The 21298-nt window shown below is 44.7% G+C and overlaps 1 protein-coding gene across 12 annotated transcripts in view; it reads left to right on the forward strand.

Annotated features, from left to right (window-relative positions):
- Window positions 1-21298, forward strand: part of Dlgap1 (DLG associated protein 1) — a 763362-nt gene that overhangs the window by 659827 nt on the left and 82237 nt on the right. For 8 of the 12 annotated variants that reach the window (XM_057758282.1, XM_057758279.1, XM_057758280.1 and 5 more), the window contains one exon: window positions 3167-3196. The exons of the other annotated variants lie outside the window; for them this stretch is intronic. In XM_057758282.1, the coding sequence (XP_057614265.1) occupies window positions 3167-3196 (30 nt within the window). The remainder of the gene's footprint in view (window positions 1-3166; window positions 3197-21298) is intronic. 12 annotated transcript variants of the gene reach the window in all.

Here is a 21298-nt window from a genome sequence, read left to right on the forward strand (position 1 = left end):
AACTGCCTTTGGAAGAGATCGGCTGAGGAAAAGGAAGCACACCTGGCTGCCCACTGGCTCCCAACCTCAGGACAAGGATGGGGTGGGTTCCACACAGATCTCCACCCTGTTAGGAGTTTGCCTTGCTCAGATAACCAGTTTAGGGGGAAACGATGGGCTTTCTCTTCTCTTCATCTTTTTCTAAACCTCCTGCACCCTGTGAAGAAGTGAACCCAGAGGGAAGTGGTGGGCCCCATTCTCTGTATCTGCATACATGTACGTGCTGTGACTAACCCTGAATCCAGGCGACGTCAGTGTTGGCCGCTTACAGCTCATGTCTAGCTTGTGTCTGCAAGTCAGCAACACTGTGTGTACTTTACAACATCAACATCAGTCACCTCTTAAATATTCCGAGACTTCGAAATATGCGCATCTGAAGATAAAAGATGCTTTCTCTGTCATTGTGTAATCATATATGTTAATAGCCATGTGTTGCGCTTCAGTTAAGTTAGACTTTCCCTATAATTTCTTCAAAATAGAAATATCTACCCTAACATAGAGAAAAATCTAATTTGTTGTTTGAAAAAATAAGAAACACCCACTTGAAGCTAATAACTCATTAATGCCTCTATGAAAATAATGTTCATAATGAAAGTTCTAAAGTCATACTATTGTTTGTTTTTTAACTTTTTAATGTTTTTTCTCTCACTCAGTAAGTGCAGTTTTGGGCTCCCCTCCAAGGCCACTTACAGCCCTGGAATTTAAGTAGGTGTTCTTCATCGAGGCTGTCTCTGCACACATGTAGTGTGCATTGTTTTAAAGAGCTGCATTTGCTGACACCACAGTTACATACAAAAAGGAATATGACTGAGGGACAGGCAAATGGCTCAGTGGGCAAAGGTGCTTGCAGTACACCCCTGGCAACCTGAGTTGATCCCAGGAACCCACCTAAGGTAGGAGAGAAGCGAATTCAGAATCGTCCTCTGACCCGCACACGCACTCTGACACACATGCTCACACTGCACACATCATGTATGCACATAAGAATAATAATCTGAAAACTTGCAATGGATAGATATGATTGGGAGAAAAGTTCGTTTTTAACCTATGTAAAATTCCTACTGTTCAAATATGGTAGATCATTAATATCTCCAGTGCTCAGGCCTGACTTTACCTCTTGGTTTAATCGTCTGACCACAAAAGGGGCAAACCCACTCAGTTTTTGCTCTTACTGGACGTCAATGACTGTTGTTTCCAGTAGAAGGGATGTAAGGGTATTTCTTCCATCTGACAGTTTTGAGAGCCTTTGAGACTCTCAGAATTGTAGTTGTTTACAACCGGCTTGCTTGGTTCAATTAAAACCACGTCCGTAAATCTAAGCAAGCTTTCTTCTCTGAACCGGAGTAGCAGGAACAGCAGTTTTCATGGTGGTGTCCAGTCTGGCTCCTTGCAGCCTGCAGAGCCCAGCATTTTCAGTCTCTTGCATTTCCAGGAAACTTGTAAGCTTGTTGTTACAATTTAAATTATATAAATGCATAATTCAATAAATTTACAGAAAAACAAAAGTAAGGACTAGATAGCTCAGAGGCAGACAATACACTGGGTTTAATGCTCCCAAGGATTGAACCCAGGGTCTCCTGACGGGACTACTGACCGGCACCCCAACCCCCACCCCCTGGCTTCACTATGTGTTTTAGTCAATGCTCAGTCCTGTTGGACAACGGTCACAGATTACTAAAATCCTAGAATTCCTAACAAGAGATCGTTACCCCCTATTCCTGGAGCTATTCACCGCTGTGTGCTGTGCCTCCTGCACACCTCTCCCCAGCCCCACAGTGGGCTCCTCACAGTGGGAGTGTTCACAGTCACTAAAACCGAACATGGCTTTAACCTAATGAAAGCAGTGTATATGTGGACTGAGTTAAGGTCATAAAAAAGATGTAATGACAATAAATTGTTTGGAGAAAGGTCAGATTGGTGTATGATGTGTTGGGGAAGGACTCTGGATGTGGTTTGAACTGCTGGGCTAATAGAATCATTTATTAACAAGATCGGTTGCTATATGGGAGTTGCCTCAGGATCACTGGGCCTCTGTTACCGTTTGTAGATGAGTTGCCACACAGTACTCACGCCAGCGGCATCTGCAGCGAGCATATTTACTTACGGGCACTCCGTGAAAGCCGTGTGCAAGCTGCCCGATACCAGCTGAGTGTGGTGGTATTGAAAAGACTTTTGTTTCCATTCAAAATAGAAATCTTTCCAGTTTAAAAGACAAGGTGTATCGTCAGCCAAATGATGCTATAGACCCTTGGGCACCCTGTAAAAGACCACAGCTATGGCACAAAAAAAAGATAGAAAACAGGCTATTGAGATGGCCTGGGGGTAAAAGAGATTCCAGTATAAGCCAGACGACCTGACTTCAGATCCCTAGAATCCACAGAAAGTTTACGAGTAGATACAGTGTGTTGTAATCCCAAAGCTCCTGGCAGGAAGGGAAGGAAGGAAACAGGAACATCCCAACCGAAAGCACAGACCAGCAGGCCTGTCAAACACCACCTCAAGCTAGGTAGAAGGAGAGGACAACACATGAGGGTTGTCCTCTGAGCAGTGCATGCTCCTGTGTTTACGTACCTATGTGTCACACACACCAAGATTTTAGAAAGAAACCGAGAACATTATCTACTTATAGCTATGGCTTACAAAGCTTGTGTTTTAGGTCAAATTGCTGAACCAGGTCTACTTTATTTTAGTATTTTCACCTTTAAATTTAGGGAAAAACAAAAAGCGGTCCAGTCATGGGTATTATCTATTTTCTCCACGATCAACATACCCAGGTAGCTATTTCATTGTTTCACGTGCAAAGGCGAAAGTCAAGCCTGAAGACAGAGGAAACAGCTTCTTGCCCAACCAGTTCAGGGAAGGACGCTAAGAGATAGGCCTTGCTTTGCAACCGCCTATTACATATTTCAACACGAACCCTGTCCCAACCTGTGTAAAATGATCCCCAGACCCAGGAAAAATGAGGAAGTAATGATAGCGTCTGTATTTCATTTTTTGAAATTGTTTAATTAGCAATTTCTCAACAGCAACAACAAATATCCAAAGCTGCAATGTACGCATGTTATGTGAAAACAGGAAAAGTGACCCAGGTCCATTCTATAACTACCATCTTTTGTCTTTATTCAAGGTGTCATAAAACTGAGTTCTGCCGTTGAAGGTACGTTTTGGGGCTTTTTGGGGGGGGGGTTGTTGTTGATTTTTTTTCAGCCACAAAAATCAATAGTTTTGCTTCAAGCTGCACAGCGTGGCCCATAGCTAGCAGGCTTCTGTGGCCGTGGTGTTTGACGCCATGTTCCGGTTGCGAGCTGTTGCCATTGCGTCTCGTGTTTCTCCTTGTTCTGGTCATGTCGTACCACAAGTCTCTCGGCCTCCCTGTGGGCCTTAGCGGTCCTGTGCGGGCGGCATCGCGAGAGCACATGTGTGTCTGTATTTTCTTGTGTGGTCGCCTCAGATCCAGAGCTTCTGAAGAGACAACGGCTTCAGAGCCTGAGTGGATGTGAAGGCTGTCGGGAGTCTGCAGTCCAAACACTTTCAGCAAGGGCTTTTTCTGGCACAGCCGTGGTCCTTTGTGCCCACACAGCGGACCAGTTTCCCTGGGAAGCCTGTGGGCATGAAGAATCATTCCGACTCCAGTGCACTTGCCAATCTAATAGCAAGTTCTTGGGTACCCGGTCTACCTCAAGATGCTGTGGGGAAAGCCCAGCATGGTAGTGCATGCCTGTAATCCCAGCACGTGGGAATAGAGATAAGGATCCATAGACAATTTGAAAACAGCCTACCCTACATGAAACGTTTGTCTCAAAAAGTACATAAACAAAACAGATGATGCTCTTGGGGCCAACCTTGCATTGTCTAGTTAAGCAGTAGTAATTTCCCTCTGTTATACAAGGCTCTGGGCCCCTTCCCTGGCACCGAAACAACTAGGAGATAAAACAAAGAAAATACAAAATCAAAGATAACAGCAGCACATTTTGCTGAGGAATGGCCCAGGACTGCTACTAATAACTTTCCTGCAACCTCAGCTCTCAGAAGGCTGAGATAGGAAAATCATGAGTTTGAGGCTAGCCTGGGCTACACTGCTGGTCAGCCTGGGCTGTGATAGCAAGACCCTATAAAACAACAGTAACAAAATGTCTCTCGTTATCTGAAGTGATGGTGACTAGTTTTGGGTATTTTGGGGGGGTTGTTGTTGTTTGTTTGTTTGTTAGTTTAATGATGTTCTCACCCTCTTAGGGTCTTTATAGATCAAACATGCGGTATGTGGCATTTTCTTTTTGTGAGTCTCATGTTTTGGGGTTTGTTCCTGTGTGCTTGGAGTGTGCCAGTCATGCCCTGGGGCTGTCTTTATCCTTTCGGGGAGGTAGCTTAAAGAGAGGGCTGGGTTTCAGGTGAGTTTTGCAGCTTGCAGGGAGATGTAGCTTGATGAATGAGGAATGCATGAAGGTAGGGAAAGGCTCTAAGGGAAGAGGCTGGACTTGAGCCAAGGCATTCAAAGGGCTAGAGACTGGAAGTTAGGAGATGAGAGAGGAGCTCAGTAACTCATTCATGAGACCTAGAAATCCAGGGTAGGAGGCTCCGTCCCCTGGCATGAAGGAAAGTAAGGAAACAGGAACATCCCAACCGAAAGCACAGACCAGCAGGCCTGTCAACCACAGACTCCAAAACCAAATCCCAAAGGCAACGTTTGACCTTGACAGCATAAAGAATGCTGTTTCACTAAAGAAAACAGATGGAGGACTGGGCTATAGCTCAGTGACAGGGATGTAACTTAGTGTGATACACAAACACACACACACACACACACACACACATACATCACACCATAAAAACAAAAGAACAGGAGAAGGATTCAGGTAATGTGCTTCAGAGTAGAGAGAGATGAGCTAGGCTAATCAGCCCAAAGCTCAACGGAGTGCACATTTTAGGCCTCTCCAAGGCCACATCAAAGAAGAATTTTGTAGAAAGCCTCTCTGGTCTCTTCTATGCCTCTTAAAGTACAAGAATTGGAGCTGGGAGAGAGCTCAGGGGATGAAGACCTGGACCTGAACCGCCAGCACCCACTTATAAAAAGCTGGGCATAGCTGCGTGCACAGATCAGAGCTTTCCGTGCCAGCCTCCCTCGCCAGAACTGAGAGCTTCCTTTTCAGTCAGAGTCCCTACCTCAAGGCAACAAGGCCGAGAACCGTAGGGAAAGACAGCAACGACCTGCTCTGGTCCCTTACACACACACACACACACACACACACACACACTGTGTGCCTACCTAAACACTCCCCACACAGAGACACACATTAAAAAATAGTAATAATACAGAAGACAATGGCAATTTGGACCTGTAGATTCAGTTAACCATCACATAATAACAGATAAGGGTTAGCCACCATTAAGCCATTGTAACATTTCGGAAAATCGGAAGCCTGATCTTTACATGGTCTGTTTGACTTAAGCACAATATTCCACTCACAACAAAGGCTATAGAATTTTTTTTTAAATAAAGTTAGAAACCCAAGAATTTTAAAACCTTATTCTACTAGAGGTTACTATTGGATGGCACCTCCTATTTCTCAGCTCCCAAAACACAGTTATATTCTCCAGAGAAAGGTGAAGCTGTGAGGAAAAGTGAGGCAGCCAGCAGAATGGCTGTCCAGAGCATGGCTGGCAGCCGGTGCCCACCTCCCAGAGGCCCTGGGGTCACAGGAAGTTCTCGGAGGTGTGAGCCACTAGGGAGCAGGCTTCTACTGTGCTTGCACATCTTGTTGGCTGAGAGCTGGAAAAGCTTGCAGGCTGGGAAGCATGCTGTGCTCTAACTGTGACCTAATCCATGTGTTCAGATGCAGTCTGGGGCTGTGTCTGTTGGGGGGGAGGTGTTGCGCAATGCATGCATTCTCTGTGCATCTAGAGCGTGAGGTTCCTGTGAGCATGCTCCGTGGAATGTGTGTCAGATTACAATCTCTTGTGGGGCAGTAAAACAGCAATTGTTGAGTTAATGATCGCCCTTACTCTTTTCCGGCTGGGTAATGTATCCACGGCAGCTGCTTAGCTCCTCCCCATGCCCGGGAATATGAATGTATACAGAAGAGGACTCTGTCAAAAGAATGAAACTTCTTCCTTTTTCTTTAAAAATGGCTCTTCTTAATTGTGCTATAACTCTGAAACTAGTGTTAAAATTCTAGGTAGGTTCTCATTTTCTTTGTTTTTTAAGGGAAAACATTTGGGAGGAGGAGCCGGGGATGTAACTTACTGGTAGATGGCTTGCTTAGAGTGCTTGAGGCCCTGGGTTCAATTCTCATCACCAAAAGATAAAAAGACGACTCGGAAAGTCACCAGAGAGAGATCTACAGAGGTTCCACTTGCGCTTTGCTACCAAGAATTTCATCATATGGTTTGTTGCATTCTGTTTTTTAAAACACTGTCTCCTTCAACATTCTGTAGCTTCTTGTAAGCACAAAGGGGAAATTTGTCATATTAATGGTAAGCTTTAAAGTGAAATGTTCTTTGAATGATTTAAATATGGACTTAAACAGAAGTACACATTAATACTTTATTTTTAAATGAAGAAAAACGTCTGAATTGGGAGAAAAAGAATTTTTATTTAACTACAGTATCTTATCATTAACATTGATTAATTCTTGCCTTTAATTTTAGATTGATAGTTCCAATCTCAGGGCTGGGGAGTTTGGTATGGTGGTGATTTTTAAAAATGCTACAAGGTCGCCGGCAGGGGGTGGGCTGGTCCTGCCATGCGGCCAAGCCGCGAGCTACAGCCAGGCACATGGGTGGGAGACATGCGGGCAGACACATTGTATAGAGTAGAACTGAATATTTATTACTTAGAGGAAAGAGAGTGTGGGGGAAGAAGGAGAAGAGAAGAAAGAGACAGAGAAGGGGGGAAGAGAGGGGGAAGTGGGAGACATGCACGCGCATGCCAAGAAGGGCTAGAGAGAGTCTAAAATGGCGGGGGAAGGGCAGGGGTCGCTGGGAGTGGGCGTGGCTTGCCTCTTAAAGAGATGAAAACCAGGGCTGGAGAGATGGCTCAGCGGTTAAGAGCATTGCCTGCTCTTCCAAAGGTCCTGAGTTCAATTCCCAGCAACCACATAGTGGCTCACAACCATCTGTAATGAAGTCTGGTGCTCTCTTCTGGCCTTCAGGCATACATGCAGAAAGAATATTGTATACATAATTAATAAATAAATAAATAAATATTTTTAAAAAGAGATGAAAACCATAACAGTGATAATTCCAAACTCAGGGCTGGGGAGTTCAGTACGGTGGAGCACTTGCTTAGCATGAACAAAGCCCTGGGCGTGTACAGTGCTCAATCTCAACACAGGGAGAAGAGGGAGACTGAGAAATGGGAGGCTTAGCACATAAAGGCACTTCCTGCCAAGCCCCATGCTGAGTTCAAATGCTGGGACCCCTATGGGAAGAAGAAAACCAGTACCAACAAGCTCCTCTGACTCCATGTGGATGCTGTGTGTTTTAATTTTAAAATTAAAAGAAGAGAAAATGGTTAGTTCCAAACTAAATTGGGTTAAGAGGGAAAAGTCCAGAAAGATCATCTGAGGTAAAAAGTTGAGCTGTGGAAGAAAGAAAAGACGTCCATGCCGAGAATCCCAGATTAGAATCTCACGCACGCTCTCTTGCAAGGGACTCTCCCTCCTGACGTGGAAGCAGACAGGTGCACTTCCACAAGCAGAAAGAGAAGACCAGCCTTATCGTGGAACTGCAGACAAGTCAGAGCTGAAGCAGCCGGCAGGACAGCCCGGACAGCCGACAGGCAGCTTCCGCTCCCAGGCAGGCCACCCCAGCCCCAGCCTACGGGTCTTTCCCGGCCACTGCAGTCACCGCGGCACTAGTGCGCTAACTTATATTTAAATCAAATTGCGGTGTTCTGGAGATGGCAGCCTGGAGGGACGAGGCGAGGCTGCCATGTTGTCAGACTGGTGCAGGCTCCTTCTGATGACTAGGTATGCCTTGTGAGAAGACCCCTCAAGGTTGATTCGTCGATCCTTTTACAGGTGGTAATTCCAAGCGCCCAAATGACAGGAAATCCTTTCGAAAGCCCAGGTAAAGAGAAGTCTGCTTAGGGAAAGCCCCGTGACTTTAAAACTATGACTAAATAAACTGCTCAAGAAAATCAAATGGCGAGACAGTCTGGGCTCTCCCTCCTCTTTGGTCGAGACTCTCACGGGGTGCTGGAGTTGGGTGCTCATTTGTGCCATCAGAGCAAGGCTGTGAGAGTTTACACCCAAGCTTCCATGAAGGAACCACATAGTTCCACTAACCAGACCCTTCCCTGAGCACAGGAATAGTCTCAAATATTCTCTTTTCCTTATTTCCAGTTCCTTCTATTCAGATATCTAAAATTAAATATCTTACTGCTGTTGGGTATGCTGTGGTGCACGCCTGTAATCTCAGCACTCAGAAGGCGGAGGCAGGAGGATTTCTGTGAGTTTGAGTCAAGCCTGGTCTACATAACAAGACCCTGTCTCAAGAAACAGCAACAACAAATTATTACTAATAATGGTATTTTTTTAAAGATTTATTTATTATGTATACAATATTCTGTCTGTGTGTATGCCTGCAGGCCAGAAGAGGGCACCAGATCTCATTACAGATGGTTATGAGCCACCATGTGGCTGCTGGGAATTGAACTCAGGACCTTTGGAAGAGCAGGCAATGCTCTTAACCACTGAGTCATCTCTCCAGCCCTAATAATGGTATTTTTAAAAACAATAAATATCTGTTTTGTTCCCAATGATGACTGATATATATGTACAGTCCCCACCAGAACAGGTGACTTTGGGCTGTCATAGGTGACTTTGGGTGACATTTTCTGCAGGTTCATGAATTCTGGACCACCAAATGGGAAGACTAATGGAGAATACTAAAAACAAGGCCAGAGAAATGAGTCAGTGGGTAAAAGACACTGCCTCCAAACCTTATGGCCAGAGTTCAGTACCCGGGACATATACAGCCAGAGAGAACTCTCTCTCCAAAATCATCTTATGACCTCCACATTCATGAAATGGCACATGTGCACAGGCACACGTGCACACACACACAATATTTGTTTTAAAGAATAGCAATGCCCAGCGGTGGTGGCACACACCTATAATCCCAGCACTAGGGAAGCAGAGGCACGAGGATTTGTAAGTTGAAGGCCAGCCTGCTCTACAGAGTGAGTTCCAGGACAGTTAGAGCTGTTACACTGAGAAACACTGAGAAACCCTGTCTAGGAAAACCAAAAAAAAAAAAAAAAAAAAGGAAAAGAGCATGGCATGGTAGTGATTGCCTTCAATCCCTCCACATAGGAGGCAGTGGCAAGCAAACCTCTGAGTTTGAGGCCAGCCTGGTGTATAGAGTAGAGTTCCAGAACAGTCAAAACTACACAGAGAGACCCTGTCTTAAATAAATGGATGGGTGGATGGATGGATGGAGAATAGTAAAAATAGGTTTAGAAAGGAATAGCCTAGCATGTACAAGCTCCTGTCTATAACTCCAGCACCATAAAATAAATAAATACACAATGTTTAAAAGCTAAGATATTTAAAGCCAAGGGATGTAGCTCGGTTGGTAGATGCTTGCCTTGCTCACCCAAAGTTCTGGGTTCCATACGTCATACTGTGTAAACCAGGCGTGGTGGTCCTCTCCTGAAACACACCAGCAATGGACACAGGAGAATTATCCTCAGCTACATAATGAATTTGAGGCTGACCTGGCCTGTCTCAAAATAAAAACTTAAAGCTGGGCCTACCCTTCACTTCCATTTTCTTTCTTTCCTTTTTTTTTTTTTTTTTTTTTAGGTTTATTTTATTTTGTATGAGTGTTTGACTGGCATATAATATATGCACCACATGTGTGCCTGATACCAGTGGAGGACCACAGAGGGCATTGAGCCCTCTGGAACTGGAGTTACAGAGGCTTCTGTGCCACCACGTAGATGTTGGGAATCAACCCTGGGCCCTCTGCAGGAGCGACACGTGCTCTAAGCAACTGAGTCGTCTCTCCAGCGCCCTCTCCCGTTGTCTAACCAGACAACACTCTCAGCCTCCTGTCTGTTGCGAAGAGCTTCCTTTTCAGAGTGCACTGCTCCCTGTATTGCATTAAATCCAGAACTTCCCAATTAAAGGTAACGTTTTAAAAGCCCTCAGCTAAAAGGCCTACAGTCTTAGCTATTGGGGAGGCTGAGGTGAGAGCACTGCAGGTTCAAGGCCAGCCTAGAGTCTATTGCAAAATAAAAACATATTTAAAAAAAAAAAAGGATGGAGGATATAACTCTGGGGATGAATCTGCCCAGCACTTGAGAGGCCTTGGGTTCAGTTCCCAGTATGGAAAACAATCGATCACTACATTATGATCAAATGGTGATATCATTCCCTCCACAGATGAGCTTTGTTACTGCCACTGTGTCCACTTTTTAAGGAAAGCCAGCGTGACACAGTGGACAGTGGCAAACCCATTGCTAGACAGATGGCTGAGGACTGACTTGTAGTGGAAAACTGAGGGTGAGGTTTCATCACTTATATGACTGGAAATCAACACATCTCTTCAGACCTTCAAGGCAGAAAACTGGCACGGCCAGGGTACAGCTGTCTCCCAGGACGGCGCTCTTCTGCTCCACCCTTCTACCAGAGCGACTTAAGAGCTGGAGACTGAACGCTGTAGAAACTAAAAATAATATGCGAGAAGAATGTTCCTGCAAAGCAGCTCCGACCTCCTGGCAAGGTAGTCTGCAAGCCGGAACACCTCGCCAAATGCAAATGGGTTTCCTTTGCAGGTGTATTTTTGCAGAAACATGTCATTATCCTCTTGATAAAACTTTCCTACAAGATAGTAATCGCAGAGGCAGAGAGTGTAGCTTAGGGGTAGAACGCTTATGTAATAGTTTGGGTTTAATCCCTGGAGCTAAAACAAATAAATAATAAAATAATAGATAGATAGAAACATAGATAGATAGATAGATAGATAGATAGATAGATAGATAGATAGATAGATGATAGATAGATAGATAGATAGATAGATAGATAGATAGATAGATGCATACATACAGATAGAGACAGATAGATATTCAATCCATAGTTCATTGAATCCACAGTGTAGAACATACAGACACAGAGAGACCACTGCAGCTTCCTGAATCTGGGATTATTATCTGAACTATCAATGATGGAGCCATGTGATGCAGAAACTGGAGAAAGACGGATCCAGGTTAAGACCAATAGTCCGTCTTGTCTTGTCCACACCAGGTACAGACAACTCTGCAGAGCCATAGACAACATTTTATAGCTGTTTTTATTTTTGGTGTCTTTTTTCCTGAATTGCAGCCATATGGAGGCCTTCGGCAATAGAGAACTCCCCACTAACTGGATGTGTTTGCTAACTGCTATTCACTTGAACACACTGACCCACAAAGCAGGCCCTCTTCTCAGGACAGTTGTCGAAGTGAAAGATAAAAGAAAGCCCTAGCACACAGCCTAGGTGGCGTGCCTCTGTGACCCCAGAATTAGGTGGTGGACACAGAAGGACCCGAAGTTCAAGGTCATCCTTGGCTACATACTGAGTCTAAGAAAAGCTGGGATACCTGGGACACTTGAAAGAGATGAGGGGGTGGGAGAAAGAGAAGGGAACAAGAAAGAAAGACATAGCATACTGTCTGCAATGGTCTAGGGTACAGCCAGTACCCGGGGAGCTTTCTTTTTTCCTTTAGACTCTGTTTCACCAGGTATCCCTGGACAGCCTGAGACTCACAGAGATCTACCTGACTGCCCGTTAGGTCCTGGGGTCCTGCACCACTAGGCCTAGCCCACAAGGAGCTCTTTTTTTCTCTCTCCTTTCTTCTTTCTTTCCTTCCTTCCTTCCTTCCTTCCTTCCTTCCTTCCTTCCTTCCTTCCTTCCTTCCTTCCTTCCTTTCTTTCCTCCTGTCTTCTCTGCTGATCTCATTCTTCTTCCCAAAGTCCAAAGATCTAGTGCACAGCCGACTGCCTCATTCTGAACAAACCCTGGGCAGAGGCGGCCCAAACTCCCTTCTCTCTGCCTTGAGAACTCAGAAGGAAACAACTCTTTACATAGACAGAGCTTCTGATGTCCTTGTCTGGAGATGTGACATCGCCATACAGAGGGGAACAGTCACCCCAGGGGCCAGGCACCATCTGAATGTAAGGTGTTCAGATCAGAACTGACTGTCGTCCCCACACCCCCTCCCCACCCCGCTGCCTATCTAATGCTCTTCCTTTTCTTTTTTTTTTTAATTTATCTTTATTTTATGTGCATTGGTGTAAAGGTGTCAGATCCCCTGGAACTGGATTTTCAGACAGTTGTGAGCTGCCATGTGGGTGCTGGGAATTGAACCCGGGTCCTCTGGAAGAGCAGTCAGTGCTCTTAACCGCTGAGCCATCTCTCCAGCCCTGCTCTTCCTTTTCTACCATAGGAAATTTTCAGGCTGGTGCAACAGAGTCCTCTTTAGAGACCAATTTCCTCAGTATCAGTGATACTTTGTGACAGAGTAGTCTGTCTTCCAGGGTGTTTCTGAACTTGCCACTTCCTGTGGCTGGCTGGATATGTTGACTCACACCTGTAAGCCCAGCACTTCTGAGGCTAACCCAGGGAGACTGTTCCGAGTTCAGAGTCAGTCAGAGGGGGGAGCCAAGAGCCCCCATCTCTATGAAGAAAGAGCGTTGTGATTTGCCTTTTAGTTACTTGTCTCGACGCTGTGACAAAATAGCTGACCGAAAGACAGGCTTGGTGGCACACACCTTTAATCCCAGCACTGGGAGGCAGAGGCAGGCGGACTTCTGTGAGTTCGAGGCCAGCCTGGTCTACAGAGCGAATTCCAGGACAGCCAAGGCTACATAAAGAAACTCTGTCTCAAAGCAAAAACAAATAAACAAGAAGAGAAAAAAGAAAAGAGAAAGAAAGAACACTGACAAAAGCTTAAAGAAGGAAGGGTTTATTTTGAGTGATAGTGCTAGAAGTTTTAGAGAAGTCATGACAGGCAGTAAGAGCTGAGAAAGCCAGACAAGGATGGATGCCCAGCTCACTTTCTCCTTGTCGTTCAGTCTGGGACCCCAGCCCACGGATGGGAATTGCCACATTTCATGACATTCCCTGTCAGTCGACCTGATCAAGACCATCCGTCTCAAGCATGCCCACAGGCCTGTCTCTTCAGTGATTCCCAATCCTGTTAAGTTGGCCGTCAGCATCACAACATAATAATCACTCGGTGGAGCTTCTCTCCTGGGGCAAAAATATGGCTTAGTCACTCACGCTGATGACATAACCCATGATCAGTGGTTTGGAAAAGCAGATAAAGGTTTCAAACTATGAAAACATAAATGAATAACAGGGGCCACTGACATGGCTCAGTGGGTAATAGAGCCCATTCCCAGCCCCATATCCTGAGTTCAATCCCGGGGTTCTACATTATAGAGGGGAAGAACTGACTTCTGCAAGTTATCTTCTGACCTCCATATGTGCACCGAGCACCGTGGCATGCCTGCACACACACACACACAAACACATGCGTGTGCACGCGCACACACACACATACACATTAAAATGTTAAAACAAAATTTTTTTTTAAAAAAAGTGTGAACTTTGACAAATAAGAACTAAAATCTGTGTGGTTAAAGTTATCCTGACAGCAGAATTTCATAAATCTGTGAATTTTATCACTCTAAGCTCATGAAGTCTGTGCTGAATCTGCAGCCTTGAGCGATAACAACACACGAGCATCACCCAGAGAGTCCACACATCCCCAGCTTGGCAGCCAGCCTCTTGCCGTCTTCCCCAGGGCAGGACATGGAAGTACGGATCACAGAGGCTGTGTAGTCTTCCTCTTCAGCCCACTGGCTCACTTTCCCCCTTTGTGTTTAGGTTTTAATATCTGCGTACCTGCGTTCACTAGCTTAGCTGGACGTTTTCTCTCTCAACAACCAGCTCTGACTCGTCTGTAGGACGGACCGTGGTCTGATTATCACGCTTTGCAGCCAGCTCTGCGATGACATCAAGGCCACTCCTACTCTTGCCTTCCCAAATTTAGAAAACTTCACATTTTCAATCTAAAATTACAGTGTGCCCTTCCTGTTAACTTTGGAATATGTGAATACTGTGGTCTGAGTATGACTAGGTATTTCTAGGTGTGACCTTAGGAATCACATCTTAAACTATCCATTGCACCCATTACGGTTAAGTGAAGTGGAGAAGCCAGTTGTTGCTGGGTACTCCACCGAGATGTCTCCAGATCTGAATGCTGCCAGTGCTGTGTGCTCAGCCGTCTTGTTGAATTCATGCTGCCTTAGGTGTTCACAGTTGCATGGGTGACAAGCAGAATCAGCCGCCCGTAGGATGTGAAAGGCTCTAGACTTGCGGACTCTTCAAGGGTGCCCTAGTCAGCACCACGTTACGCTGAGCTGAAGAGAGAAAGAGCCTGGGTCCATCACTGTGGGGTACAGCGCTTTTGAAACTGTAAGAGATACAGACACAGATTTCATCTCCTCTGAAGCCTTCTGTGGGTTGTAGAGATGGCTTCAAAGATAAAGTTATTGCCGGGTTTGGAACCACAGTAGTAGAAGAAAGTTCAGAAAAGCGCAAGACAGTCTCTAAGCCTGCGCTGTGATCCAAAGGGAGACACTCTGAATGGCCTTGATGTTTTTGTTTTTATCCCTGTAACAAAATGCCTAAGAGAAGCAAGTGAAAGGGGAGAGACTTATTTTGAGCACACTGTTGCAGAGTGTTTGGTTCCTGGCTGGCTGTCTCCATTGCTTTAGACAGGTAGCAGGACCGAACACCATGGTGGAGGGCACAGTGGAAAAAAGCTGCCCACTTTCTGGAAGCATAGTGTAACAACAGGAGGGCCAGGGTAAGACCCATCCTTACAGGTGTAGCCCGTGACCCACTTCCTCTGACCCCACCTACCTCTCTCTTCCACCCCACACTAGTTTACCCCAATCAATGATGGACCTATATATTAATTAAATCAATTCCCCATAATCTACTCACCTCCCACTGACTGGCCTACCATCTGCAGACAAGGTCTTCAACATACGAGCCCCTCAGGAAAACACTCCATATCCAAACTATAACATTTGCAGACCCAGGCCTTCCCCATCTGTAAAATGGGAGCAAAACCACTTCCTTTTCCAGGTGTTTAAGGGGCTTAAATAAAAAGAGATAATGTTGAAAACCTAGTTTAGCATATAGGTGCTTGCTCTGACAATCAATCAATCAATCTATCTCTGGACACTCAGATGCAAGGCAAATGTTCTACCACTGAGTCATACCCCTGGCCCAATAGAAAAACTAAAAAAAGAAAAGAAAAAAAAACTCGTGTGTGTGTGTGTGTGTGTGTGTGTGTGTGTGAGTGATCGAGTTCGTGGCCAGCCTGGACTATAAGACCAAACTTTGTCTCAAAGCAAAAGCAAATGAAGACACATACAGGTCCTGAAACATTCTCCTAAGAAGACAGCTTCAAAGGACTGAGAAGACACAGAAACAGTGTGGGTAACCCAGGAAGAGAATCCTTACAGGAGAGACAAGAAACATGGCAAAGAAATGCTGGCTGGACATGGTGGTGCACGCCTTTAACCCCAGCTCGGGAGGCAAAAGGCAGACGGATCTCTGTGTGTTTCAGGCCACCCAGGGCTGCACAGTGAGGCCCTGTCTCAAAAAGTGGCAGAAAAAAATAAAGGGAGGATAGGATGAGGATGTGATTCAGCGGCTGGGCACCTGCCTGGCATAGGTGAGGCCCTAGGTTGATTCACATACACTCACACACACATACAGAGACACTAAAACATAAACACACTGGAGGGGGCTGGAGAGATGGCTCAGTGGTTAAGAGCATTGCCTGCTCTTCCAAAGGTCCTGAGTTCAATTCCCAGCAACCACGTGGTGGCTCACAACCATCTGTAATGAGGTCTGGTGCCCCCTTCTGGCCTGCAGACATACACACAGACAGAATATTGTACACATAATAAATAAATAAATATTAAAAAAAAAAACACACTGGACCTACAGACACACACACATACAGACACACTCACACGAGAGATACACAGATACACACATAAACATACTGGACCTACAGACACACACACACATATAGACACACACACAGACACACTCAGAGAGATACACAGACACACTCACACATAAACACACTGGATCTACAGACACATACAGACACACTCAGAGACACAGATACACTCACACACATACATACACTGGACCTAGAAACATACACACACAGACAGGCTCACAGAGACACACATTTATACAGACAGACACACAGAAACACACACATACAGAAACTCAGACACACACATACACAGACACACTCGTACACATTCACACACACACTAGACCTACAGACACACTCACAAAAACACACACTGTACCTACAGACATACATACACACTCACAAAAACACACACACAGACACAACCTACAGACATATACACACAGTCACAAAAGCACTCACACACACACACTGGACTTACAGGAAGAAGGAACTGCAAATGTCAGATCAGGAAACAGGAAATCCAGTGGTGCTCACTTATCTGTGGGTTTATTCTCTAAACTTCCACTTACCCAGTCAACCACAGTATAGAAATATTACATGGAAAATTCCAGAAATTTTCAAGTCATGAACTTCAGGTTGAACATTGCTCTGAGCCACATAGCCTACCAGACACGAAGCGTCCTGTGTCTAGCATGTCCACCAGTTAGTAGAGTCGTTAGCCTCATAGTAACCACCGGATTTCTCACTTAGCTCCGTTGGTTGTCAGACTGACTGCATGGCACAAAACTGCTGGTCAAGTGTTCCCTATGTCACTTAGAAGTGACTCCAAAGCACAAGAGTAGTAATGGCAAGGAGGCAGCAGGACTTAAAACACGGAAGGACGGATTGATCATGGTTCTGTGGAGCAATGCTGCAGGGCACATAGTAGTGGAGGGCTCTGTATTAAGTGGGGGCTTCAAGCACCTGTCATGGTCTTAGAATGTGTCCCTGGTGGCTAAGGAGATGCACTGAATAGACAGATAAATAGATGAAAGACAGACAGACGATTGATAGATGGTAGGTAGATGATGACAGGTGATGATGGATAGATAGATTATAGATAAATGGATGGATGGATAGATGATAGAAAGATAGATAGATAGATAGATAGATAGATAGATAGATAGATAGATAGATAGATAGATAGATAATAGAGAGACAGACAGACAGATAGATAGATATAGATAGACAGACAGACAGATAGATAGATGATGGATGGAAGGATGGACGGTGTAGTGTAAATTCTAATTGTTCTTAATAATAAAAAATTAGAGTCAGATATTAGGGGGTGAAAGCTGAAAGATCAGAGAACAGAGCAACCAGCTGCTAGTTCTCACCTCTAAGAAATCCTCGGAACCAAGGGGTCAAGATTCTGTCTCTACAAATCCTCAAACTGAATGCCATGAGTTCCTGTCTTCTCCTGCCTTATATTCCTCTCTCCACCCTGCCGTATCACTCCCATCTCCACTTCCCTAGTGCTGGGATTAAAGGCGTGGGGTCCCAAGCGCTGGGATCAAAAGAGCTCTGTTTCTTTTTTAGACACATTCATCTTGTGTAATCCAGGGTGGCCTTGAACTCACAAAGATCCTCTGCCTCTGTCTCCCAAGTGCTGAGATTAAAGGTGTGTGCCACCACTGCCTGGCTAACTAGTATGACTAACTCTGCACTCTGGTTTTCAGGCAAGCTTTATTTGTTATGGCACAAACAGAATGGATAGATGATGGATGGATGGATGGATGGATGGATGGATGGATGGATGGATGGATGGATGGATGGACAGATGTTAGATAGATAGATAGATAGATAGATAGATAGATAGATAGATAGATAGATAATAGGTAGGTAGGTAGGTAGGTAGGTAGGTAGATAGATGTCAGTCTATATTTCATAATGGCTTAAAATAGAAATTAAAGAGTAAGAAGCAGAAGACTCAGATTGTTATAAAGATCCCAATAAGGAGTTTCAACTCCATCTGTGAGAAGAGGCCATTGAGGATTTGTTAAAAGTAGAATTTACATTTATTTAGTAAGGAGTAGGACACATGTAGAGTCAGAAGACAATTTATAGAGAGGTGTTTCTCTCCTTGTACCATGTGGGTTCCTGAGATCAACTCAGGTAATGAGGCTTGACAGCAAGTGCCTTTATCCCCTGAACCATCTGGTCAACCCCACTGAAGATTTTTTGAACTAGTTAATGAAATGACTATTTGTTTATTCAATCAGTAACTCAGAGCCAGGCACAGTGGAATGTGCCTGCATTCTCAGCACTTGGAAGTAGAAGCCAGAGGATCAAGAGCTCAAGATTAGCCTTGAAATTTAGAGGCAGAGAATCCAGTCAAGATTTGGAAGGTCTGTGCCATGGGGTGAAGGAGCTTGGGCTCACAGCACTCATGGCTGCTCGAACATAGATACAGGGAAAGGAATGTTCCTGGATAGTGCTAGTGTCTCCATTTTGAAGTCAACACTCAGTGTAAGAGTTACCCTGCAGGATTGTGTCAAGTTAAACATGAGAAAGTTCTTGGCAGCCAGGTGGTAGTGGCATACTCCTTTAATCCCAGCTCTTGGGAGACAGAGGCAGGAGGATCTTGTAAATTCAAAGCCAGCCTGGTCTAGACTGTTAGTTCCAGGACAAACTCCAAAGCTACACAGAGAAACCCTGTCTCAAAAAACAAAAAACAAAAACGAAAAAAAGTAAAAATTGTAAAAGCCAGCAATAATAATAATTTCAAAAAGAATGTAGCGTCAGAGAGAAATAGCAGATAAAAAATATAAAGAATTTTAATATATGGTGAGGATTGTATGACACAGCTCCTATGTGTTGTAGAGGCAAACATTTGCCTATATATATGGTGTCTCTCCATTGTGCTCATCTCACAAGGCTGACTGGTACCGCTCTAGCTGGCGGTGGGAACTGGGAGCATGGAGCCAGTGAATGAGGCCGACTGAAGTCTCATCCGGCAGCCAGACGGTTTATACTCTGAGGGCTAAGAGGGGTCACAGGCTTTAAGTGTCCACTCGCAAGGGCAAGCCGTACGTGGTGGACAAGCTACATGCAACAGGACATGTTTTTCCATAGAGGCGCATAACAGGTAACAATAGGCAGTTGTGATGAACAATCTGAAGTAAACTCACGCCTAGCCGGCACACCTGGGAGGGGCACAAAAGCACAATCCAAAAACAGTTTTTTGTTTCTGAAGAAACCGAAGTCACAAGACGTGGAGTTTTTTTCACAAGCACTAAGAAATCACACAAACCCATTCTTGGACCATGTTCTGACAGCTGACCGTGACAGTATAATTTGAGTCAATACTCTATGGTAAACTGTTGTATAAAAGTCACAGTGTATGACTTGGTAGAACAATACATAAAACAAGAGAACTCATGCAGAAATTCAGGCCATATCCTCAATGTAATTCACATATGTCCGGGTTGTAGTCATGTGATGTCAGGATATTCCACGGAAACGAGAAATTGTGTTACAGGTAGATTCACTCCAATGGAAGTGTATTTGGCCTGTGCAAAGCCCAGAGTTCAACCCTCCAAAACAGGGGGTGGAGAGGTGGAATTGGGGGGAGGGAGGGGGAAGAAAGAGATTAACTGATGTAGTGGGGAGCTGCGGGCTGTGTTCCTGCCGCCCCAGCTCCTGGTCGCCTGACTAGCTTATGTCCCAAAATAACAACACACAAACTGTATTCTTTTAAACACTGCTTGGCCCATTAGCTCTAGCCCTTACTGGCTAATTTTCATATCCCTATCAACCCATCTCTAATAATCTGTGTAGCACCAGTCTTACCGGGAAAGATTCAGCATGTCTGACCTGGCGGCTTGCTTCATCGTGTCTGCCTGAGAGGAGCTGCCCTGCATCTGAGCTCACTTCCTCTTCCTCCCAGCATTCTGTTTTGTTTACTCGGCCTATCTAAATTTTACTCTATCAGAGGCCAAGCAGTTTCTTTATTAATTAACCAATGAAAGCAACAGATAAAAAGATGACCCTCCTCCATCAAACTGAACTCTGAAGAGAAGCAAAAAAAAGTAAAAAGCTTTGTCCTTAGGTGTGAAAGCCTGCACCCAATGCCCAGCCCCTCAGAAACAAAGAGCCTTTAGTAAAACAAAGGAGAACAGGACTGGAGAGGTAGCTTCTAACATTCTTACCTAAAACCCAATTTGGTTCCCAGCCCCCAATCCTGTGGCTCACAGTCTTCTGCAGCTTCAGTCCTAGAGACTCCACCCTCTTCTGGCCTCTGAGGGTACCTGAACTCATGTGTACACGCCCACACATAGACAAATACACACAAGTAAAAACAAAATCGGTCTTTAAAATATAAAAGAGAGGCTGAGAGGACATTAAGAACTACAGATATATTTGAAGGTTGTGCTATTTTGCTTTTTTTGCTGTCTTGCTGTGTAGCCCAGGCTAGCCTCAAACCATGAATACATGTGAATGTCAAGGAATATACAAATAAATTAGAAAATTCACTAAAACTCTTAGGATTGGGCATTCATGGTGGTACACAGCTTTAATACCTGTACTCAGGAGGTAGAGGTAGGCAGAGCTCTGAGTTCAAGGATAGCCTAGTCCATGTAATGAGTTCCAAACCAACTAGGGCTACAAAGTGACACACTGTATTTAATTAATTAAAAATAAAAAGCCAGGCATAGTGGCACACACCTTTAATCCCAATACTGGAGAGGTAGAAGCGGGTAGATCTCTGTGTTCGAGGCCAGCCTAATCTACAGGTTGAGTTCCAGGACGACTAGAGTTACAAAGAGAAACCTTATCTCAAAAAAAGAAAAACAAGAACAAAATATAAATAAATTGGAAAATTTGATCAGTGACCAACCAATGAACTAATTACATACTTTATTTACCAACAATAAGTAGTAAAGTTATAAACTCAATTAGGACCTGAAAGGCAATAAGCAGTCATAAGACTGACTTACTGCAGGCACCATGGTACATGCCTGTAATCCCACTACTTAGGAAGTACAGGCAAGAGGATCAGAAGCTCAGGGTCATCCTTGGCTATTTGTTGAGTTTTAGGCCAGCCTGGGCTATGTGAGACTAATTAACTAAATAAATAAATAATAAACAAAGACAGGTGTGTGTACGCACGTGTGCATGAGTGTGTGTGTGTGTGTGTGTGTAGCAGCTGTTAAGAGTACTGACTGCTCTTGTGGCTCAGTGGTTAAGAGCACTGAC

This window comes from Chionomys nivalis, chromosome 26 (assembly GCF_950005125.1).
Source record: "Chionomys nivalis chromosome 26, mChiNiv1.1, whole genome shotgun sequence".
Classification (NCBI taxonomy): Eukaryota; Metazoa; Chordata; class Mammalia; order Rodentia; family Cricetidae; genus Chionomys; species Chionomys nivalis.